General features: G+C 65.1%; 1 protein-coding gene across 2 annotated transcripts; it reads left to right on the top strand.

The window, feature by feature from the left end:
* Positions 1-3,292: 3,292 nt before the first annotated feature.
* TRIM63 (tripartite motif containing 63) lies at positions 3,293-7,399 on the top strand. Of its 2 annotated transcripts, none has more exons than XM_075438151.1 (9): positions 3,293-3,501; positions 3,799-3,965; positions 5,247-5,412; positions 5,711-5,806; positions 6,190-6,423; positions 6,543-6,565; positions 6,733-6,857; positions 6,968-7,045; positions 7,155-7,399. In XM_075438151.1, exons 1-9 carry the CDS (start codon positions 3,343-3,345, stop codon positions 7,163-7,165), a joined length of 1,059 nt encoding a protein of 352 aa, XP_075294266.1. In that variant the 5' UTR covers positions 3,293-3,342; the 3' UTR covers positions 7,166-7,399. The 2 variants fall into 2 exon arrangements, with proteins under 2 accessions (XP_075294266.1, XP_075294265.1); XM_075438150.1 differs by having other exon boundaries at positions 5,244-5,412.
* Positions 7,400-7,966: the final 567 nt, after the last annotated feature.

The following is a 7,966-nucleotide window of genomic DNA, read 5'->3' as shown; positions in this document are numbered from 1 at the left end:
CTCACCGCGGGGCCACGCCCCCCGCCCCGGCCACACCCTCCCCCGCCCCCGCGCCGCAGCTGCGCCCGCTGATTGGGCGGTGGCGAGGGGGCGGGGCGGGGTAGCGCGCCCGGCCAATGCAGGGCGAGGTGCGGGGCGCGCACCCCCCCCTCCGCTGCCCTGTGTCCTGCCCAGTGCCTGCTCACACACCTCCTTTCCGCGGTGCCAGCTTCCCTCTTCGTTTTGGTGTGGTTTTAACGTTTATTCATTAATTTATTGCTTGGCGTTAAGGAAAAAATACATAAAAATAAAGATTCCCTCACGCCCTCGCACCCCGGCTTTGCGTGATGGCGACGCGGGTCCCGGCAAGAGGGAGTGCGGGGGTACACGGGTGTACCCGTCCCCGCGCCCTGCTCGTTGCCGTGGCCCCCTTCCCTCTGCAGGCCGTGGGGCTGGAGGTGCCCCCCGCGCCGGGAGCTGGGGGGCTCGGGGCTCCTGCTATGGCCCCTGCTGCCCCCCGACCCCGCGCGACCATTGTGGGAGAAGCCGGGGCCAGCGGCTGCTCGGAGCCCTGTGGAGAATGAGCGGGGCCCCTTCGGATACGCTCCCACTGGATCGACGCTCTCCCGGGCCTCTCCCCGGTAAACTGGACGAGGCTGGGGGGTAATTAGTGCCCGGGGTCCTGCCTAAGCTGCCCCAAGCCAATTAGGAGCCGACGAGACCCTTGTGGGTTTCAAAAGCTGATTAGGGCATTACAACCCTTGCTTTCCTGCTAATCCCCTTAATTGAGTCCAGAAGCAATTAGTTAATCAATGCCACCCTGGGCAGGGCCAGCTTGTGGGCATAGGGATGGGTGCACGTCTGGGTGCCCCACGCCTGGCTCCGGTCAGCGGCCGAGCCCCGCGCTGCCCGGCCAGCCCTGCCGCGGTCCAGCTCCTCCCTGGCAGGGCCCCAAGGGCCAAAATGGGGACAATTTTGCAAGATGTGCTTGGCCGGTCGCAGGGCGGTCACTTGGTCGGCGCGTGAGCCTGCCAGGAAGGAGCACCCAAAATGGCTGCGGGGCTGTGAAAATGGGGTCTGTGCACCCACATACCCCTGTACCTGTGCACCCATGTACCCCTGTACCCGTGTACCCGTGTATCTGTGCACCCATGTACCCACGGAGCCATGCATCCGTGTACCAGTGCACCCATGTACCCCTGTACCTGTGCACCCAAGTACCTGTGCACCCATGTACCCCTGTACCAGTGCACCCATGAACCCATGCACCCATGTACCTGTGCACCCATGTACCCCTGTACCAGTGCACCCATGAACCACTGCACCCCTGTACCTGTGCACCCACGTACCCCTGTACCCTTGGACCCATGTACCCATGCACCCCTGTACCAGTGCACCCATGCACCCCGCATCCCTGCACCCTTATGCCCATGTACTCACAGACCCCTGCACCCGTGCACCCCGTACCTATCCACCTGTGCCCCCCTGCACCCCCGTACCCATGCACCCCGGCATTTGTGCACACAATTTACCCACGCACCTGCGTACCCATTTACCTTTGCACTTATGTGCGCTGCACCCGTGCACCCATGTGTAGAATCATGGAACCATTAATGTTGGAAAAGCCCTCTAAAATCATCAAGTCCAACCGTCATCCCAACACCACCACGCCTGCTAAACCATGTCCCAAAGTGCCACATCCACACGTTTTTTGAGCCCCTCCAGGGATGGGGACTCCACCACCACCCTGGGCAGCCTGGTCCAGTGCCTGACCACTCTTCCAGGAAAGAAATTTTTCCCAATATCCAATCTAAACCTCCCCTGACGCAACTGGAGGCCGTCACCACTTGTCCTGTCGCTGGTTACCTGGGAGCAGAGACCAACCCCCCCTCACTACCCCCTCCTGTCAGGGAGCTGCAGAGAGGATAAGGTCCCCCCTCAGCCTCCTCTTCTCCAGCTCCCTCACCTGCTCCTCATCAGACTTGTTCTCCAGCCCCCTCCCCAGCCTCGCTGCCCTTCTCTGGACACGCTGCAGCCCCTCAGTGTCCTTCTTGGAGCGAGGGGCCCAAAGCCGAGCACAGCACTCGAGGTGCAGCCTCACCAGTGCCCAGCACAGGGGCCCGATCCCCTCCCTGCTCCTGCTGACCACACCATTCCTGACCCAAGCCAGGATGTCGCTGGCCTCCTTGCCCACCCGGGCACACTGCTGGCCCATGTCCATGCGGCTGTGCACCAGCACCCCCCAGGTCCTGCTCGTCCGGGCATCCCTCCAGCCACCCCTCCCCAAGCCCGCAGTGTTGCGTGGGATGCGCGGACCCACACACCCATGCATTTGTGCACCCGTGTACCCCTGCACCCACGTACCCCTCTCCTTCTGCACCCCAGCACCCGTCCCCTCCCGCCATTGCTGCGGGCGCAGCAGCAGCCCCCACCCCACCCTTCCCCCCGCAGCGTGACCCGTAGGTGACGGAGCTATATTTACCCCTCTCCTCGTGCAGCTGCCGGTGTTGACAGGTCTCCCCGCGGCCGGGTGCTGGCGTTTGGCACAGCACCCTGTTTACCGCCGCGCCGGCCGGGTGCTGGGCTGTTTTCCTGATGGGTGCGGGGCCGGGGGGTTGTGCTCGGCCGCTTCTCTGGGTCAGGTTTTGCAATCGAGCGGAGGGGATGGCCGGGTCATGGCCGCGCACGGGGAGCAGCCCTGGCAGCCCTCCCTGCGGCTGCATCCGGGGGTACAGAAGAGCCCCCCAACCCTTGCCTGGGGAGCGGGGACCCCGGTGCATGTGCTGGGCATGGGGGCTGCGTCTCCCCGGTGCTGCCTCCCCCAGCCCGGGGACCCGCTGGCGAGGAGCGTGTTTGCCCCCCCGCAGCGGCCGCGTTTTGGGGGTGCAAGGGGAGATGTTCCTCACAAGCCACGCCGTGCGGCCGCTCGCCCTGGCTCTGCCCCGTTCCTGGCACCATCACAACGTCCCAACCACCGCGGGGTGATCTGTTTGCCCCTCCACACTCCCACCCCGACGCCGTTGTGGGGTCCAGCCCCAGGATCCGGCCATGCTGCCCCGCGGGGTGTGCGGCCGCTTGGCCCCGGGGCGAAGCCTGGCCCTGTTTGCCCCCCAGCTCCGGTTTCGGCGTGCCGGCAGCCGTGGCACGGGCGGGCAGGGCCTCCCGGACAGCCTGTCCCTGGCTTGTTTACCGCCGCCAGCGGCATCCCGATGGCTCAGTCCCTTGTGACAGGTGCTGCTGCTTCCCCGGACACCCGACCCCGCGTCAGATTTGGCTCCTCGTGACCGGGGAGCGACATAAATAGCAGGACGAGGGGTGCTGCCGGCAGCCGAGAGCAGTGGAGAGGAGCGCGCCGTCGTGCCGATGGATTTCCAAGCCGGCATTCTGCGGGATGGCAGCCCCATGGAGAGCCTGGAGAAGCAGCTCATCTGCCCCATCTGCCTGGAGATGTTCAGCAAGCCGGTGGTGATCCTGCCCTGCCAGCACAACCTCTGCCGCAAGTGTGCCAACGACGTCTTCCAGGTGAGAGGGGGTCCCCGCGCCCGTTTCCACCCCCCTGCCCTAGCTGGAGGTCACCGGCATGATCCCGGTGCTGTGGGGATGATCCTGGTGCCATGGGGATGATCTTGGTGCTGTGGGGATGATCTCAGCGCCGTGGGGATGATCCCAGTGCTGTGGGGATGATCCCGGTGCTGTGGGGATGATCTCGGTGCCATGGGGATGATCTCGGCGCCGTGGGGATGATCCCGGTGCTGTGGGGATGATCCCGGTGCTGTGGGGATGCTCATGGATCCCCCGACGGGCATCTCCCCCTCCCAGGCTGCCAACCCGTACTGGCAGAGCCGGGGCGGCGTGGTTTCGGGGGGCCGGTTCCGGTGCCCGTCTTGTCGTCACGAGGTGCTGCTGGACCGTCACGGTGTCTATGGGCTGCAGAGGAACCTGCTGGTGGAGAACATCATCGACATCTACAAGCAGGAGTGCTCCAGGTGGGCATGGGCGGCCGTGGCTGATTGCTTGTGCCCAGCCCTGGCAGGGACACGGGGACATGGGGACACGGGGACAAGGGGACGCAGGGGGGCCCGCCTCCCGAGCCCCAGCACCATCGTTGGGACCACAGGAGACTGCAGCTCTGTGAGAAATCACGGGACTTTTCTGCTGGTTCAGTGGTCCCCGATCCAAATCTTTCTTCCCTGACCCAAATCTTACTCCTCTGATCCAAAACTTCCTCCCCTGACCCAAACCTTCCTCTTCTGACCCAAACCTTCGTCCCCTGACCCAAACCTTCCTCTTCTGACCCAAATCTTCCTTCCCCGACACAAATCCCCCCCCTCTGCCCGGAGCAGTTAGAGTCTCTGGGCAGCTCAGGGGGACGGTGGGTCCCTCGGGGGGTGGGGGGGTTGGCAGCAGGGCAGGTCCTGCCCCCCCAACGCCTGCCGCTGGGGCATTGGGTGGGAGATAAGAGGTGTGGGGGACAAATCCAGGCTCTGCTCGTGACAGCGGGCACTGCTGGCTGATAAGGGGCAGAGGGACGGTTTAGGGGGGGGGCACTCAGCAAAAGCATACAGCCGGGGGGGGACGGTGGGGCCCTGATTTCTTGAGGCAGAGTGGTGGCCGCGGCCAAATTCCCTTCCTGACTGTAAATATTGTTTGAGAGCCATGGGGACGGGGACGATGGCACGTGGCAGCTGTCTGTGGCTGCCGGGGGGCCTCAGGGGGCCAGCTCTGCCTTTACTTCACTGGGTTGGCTCGTCCCCACGTCCCCCCTTGCTGCAGAGGGGACCATTCGGCTGAGGTCCCCAGCTGGGACCCCTGGGGGTTTCTGGGTGCCCCCACCCCGGTCACGTGTTGGGTGACAACGATAAATCCTGGTAGCCCAAGGCTAAAATTAGACGCTTGTGCAGCATCCCTGGCGCGCGGCCTCGGGTCCCCCCGCCCACCGGTGCCGGCTGCTGCCGTGCCCAGTGCCGTGCTGGTTTAAACTGGGGCTTACTGGGCTCGGGGTTTACGGAGCGCAGAGGTCGGTGGCTCCCGAAGGAGCAAGTGTGGGGTTACGCCAGGATCTGTCCTCTGTCCTGGGGACCTGATTTTGGGGTGGCTGTGCAGTGTCAGTGGGGGGGGTCACCGCAGCGGGGGTGACGCTGCCGGGGGGACGTCACCGCGGTGGGGGTGATGCTGCCGTGGGGACATCACTGCGGCAGGGCCGTCACCCCGCCGGGGATGTCACCGTGATGGGGACGTCATCGTGGCCGCGCCGCTCTCCCCAGCAGGCCGCTGAAGAAGGGGGAGCACCCCATGTGCAAGGAGCACGAGGACGAGCGGATCAACATCTACTGCGTCACCTGCGAGGTCCCCACCTGCTCCATGTGCAAAGTCTTCGGGGCCCACAAGGACTGCGAGGTTGCCCCCCTGCAAACCGTCTTCCAGGGCCAGAAGGTGCCATGTGGGGGGGACCGGGGGGCCGCGGGGGGACACGGCTGGTCCCGGGGTGATGTGCTGAGCTGGGGCGGCCGCACATAGCACTGGGACCCGCTCACGGGGTATTAATAGCCCCCGGGTGACTTCGCCCAGGAGACAGCCTATATTTAGAGTGGCCATGGCTCAGGGGGGGGCGTGGGGGGAGCAGAGCTGCGGCCAGGCAATGCCCAGCCCGTCCCCACACTGGGGTGGGAGATGTCCCTGTCCCTATCCCCACCGGGGTTCAAGCTGTTTCTGTCTGCCTGCCCCTGCCCAGACCGAGCTGAACAACTGCATCTCCATGCTGGTGGCGGGGAACGACCGGATCCAGACGATCATCTCCCAGCTGGAGGACTCGTGCCGGAGCACCGAGGTGAGGAAAGGGGGGGAAAAGGAGCCCTCCGAAACGTGGGGTGAGACCTCAGGCAGGGACCCCTTGGGCTGGCCGGGAGGGAGCAGGGAAACCCCCAGGATGCTGCCGGTGCCAAGGGACGCGCCCATGGCATCCATCTGAACACGAGGAAGAACTTCTTCCCTCTGAGGGTGACGGAGCCCTGGCCCAAGATGCCCAGAGGGGCTGGGGAGTCTGCTTCTCTGGAGATATTCCAGCCCCGGCTGGACGCGGTGCTGTGCAGCCTGCTCTGGGTGACCCTGCTTGGGCAGGGGGTTGGGCTGGGTGACCCACAGAGGTCCCTGCCAACCCCAAACATTCTGTGATTCTGTGATCCTGTGATCCCTCGCCCCTCGTCCTGGCAGGAGAACAGCGAGGTGGCCAAGCGGGAGCTGTGCGCTCGCTTCGACGCCTTGGCGGCGCTGCTGGAGGAGAAGAAGTCGGAGCTGCTGCAGCGCATCGCCCGCGAGCAGGGCGACAAGACGGGCTTCGTCCAGGGCCTCATCCGCCAGTACAAGGAGCAGCTGGAAAAGTCGAGTCGGCTGGTGGAGACGGCCATCCAGGCCATGGAGGAGACCGGGGGGGCCGCTTTCCTCATGGTGAGACCCCCAAAACATCCCCCTCTCCCCGCTGGTTGCCCGCACCGGGTCCCACCGGGCTGGGGACACGGTGGCGGGCACCACGCGGCTCCACTCACCTCTCCCCTTGCTCCCCGCAGAACGCCAAGCAGCTCATCAAAACGTAAGTGCCCAAACTAGGGAAAATTCAGCCGTCCCCAGCCGGGGATTCGGCCGCAGGGTGCCCAGCTGGTGAGCGTGGGGACACCCCGGCCCCCCACCCCGGCACCCTGTGCCCCCCCAGCCCAGCGAGGGGATGAGGGGGGACACGGCCATGCTCTCCCTGCCCAGGATCGTGGAGGCCTCCAAGGGCGGCAAGCTGGAGAAGATCGAGCACGGCTACGAGAGCATGAACGCCTTCTCGGTGAGCCTGGACCACCTCGCCGAGGCTGTCCGTGCCTTGGACTTCGAGCCTGGTAATTCAGCCCCCGACCCCCTGATGCCCCTTTGCCAGCTCCCAGAGACCTGGTAGCACCCACATCCTTTCCCGGTCACCCTGCGGTGACATTTGGCCGCCTGTTTGCAGTTGAGGAAGACGAGGAGTACTTTGACGGGGAGGAAGAAGAGGTGGAGGATGATGCGGTGCCTGAGAGGACAGTGATGGGTAAGGGGCGTCACGGCCAAGCCCACCTCCCCCGGACCCTCAAGCACCCACCGGTGAGCTCCAGGAGCTTGGACCCCCCTCGAACACCCCCATTTTCCCCCCCTGGCAGGTCCCCAGTAGCCGCAGCGACGTTGCCGGCACAGGAGAAACGCCGCGGGCGCAGGATGTCCGGCGACGGGACTCGGGACGGTGGGGACGCGCCGCGGGGGCCGACGGCCTGGCGAGCCGGCGCCTGCTCCAGCACGGAACACTTTTCTATATGGGTGCAAACGAGACAATTCCGCACGTTTTGTATCTTCCTTGTTTTGTATATAATTGTCACGGATTTTAATTTTGTGCATTTTGTAAAGAAAATTGGTGTCTGGGGTGGTTTTATTTCTTCGCCTCTCGTTCTCGGCTCGCCAGCCCAGCGATGGGCGCTGGGGATGCAGGCGGGTTTGCCGGGCCGGTGCCATCGCCGCTCTCCCTGCCAGCACCTCCCCGTCCAACACTTAATTTTCGGCCTCATTAGCACCTCCGGCAGCGCTGGCACCCCGCGCCTGGCCGCCCGCCCGGGGATGTCACAGGTCGGCACCCGGCGGGATTTATCTCCTGGCGATGGGGTGCCCGGGGCCAGCGCTCGCCGGGGTTCGGGGACGCGGCGGTGGTGGGGGGGTGAGGATGCTCCGGGCTGTGCCAGGAACCGGGACGGCCTCAGCATCGAGCTGCCGCTTCGCTGCTGGCTGAGTTCACGTGGCTGTGAAACCATATCATGAATGCGAAAATGTATCACAAAAGCAGCAGCCTGGCTCAGCGCCCGGTCAAGGGGAAACTGAGGCAGCCCTCGCCGCCGCGCTCTGGGCTGTGCCACAATCGCAATTAGCCCCAGGGCAATTAGTGCTGCTCCCTGGGGCGGTGGGCAGGAGACTGGGCAGGGGGGTC

Source organism: Opisthocomus hoazin, chromosome 17 (assembly GCF_030867145.1).
Source record: "Opisthocomus hoazin isolate bOpiHoa1 chromosome 17, bOpiHoa1.hap1, whole genome shotgun sequence".
Classification (NCBI taxonomy): domain Eukaryota; kingdom Metazoa; phylum Chordata; class Aves; order Opisthocomiformes; family Opisthocomidae; genus Opisthocomus; species Opisthocomus hoazin.
Note: the sequence above shows the minus strand (reverse complement) of the source record. Positions and strands in the feature narration are given on the sequence as shown.

Bases quoted from the DNA above. Each gene is read 5' to 3' on its own strand.
- TRIM63 (XM_075438150.1), top strand. From the start codon at position 3,343: ATGGATTTCCAAGCCGGCATTCTGCGGGATGGCAGCCCCATGGAGAGC. The intron at 3,966-5,243 runs GTGGGCATGGGC...CGCTCTCCCCAG, and splicing joins TACAAGCAGGAGTGCTCCAG to CAGGCCGCTGAAGAAGGGGG. The intron at 5,413-5,710 runs GTGCCATGTGGG...GCCCCTGCCCAG, and splicing joins CCGTCTTCCAGGGCCAGAAG to ACCGAGCTGAACAACTGCAT.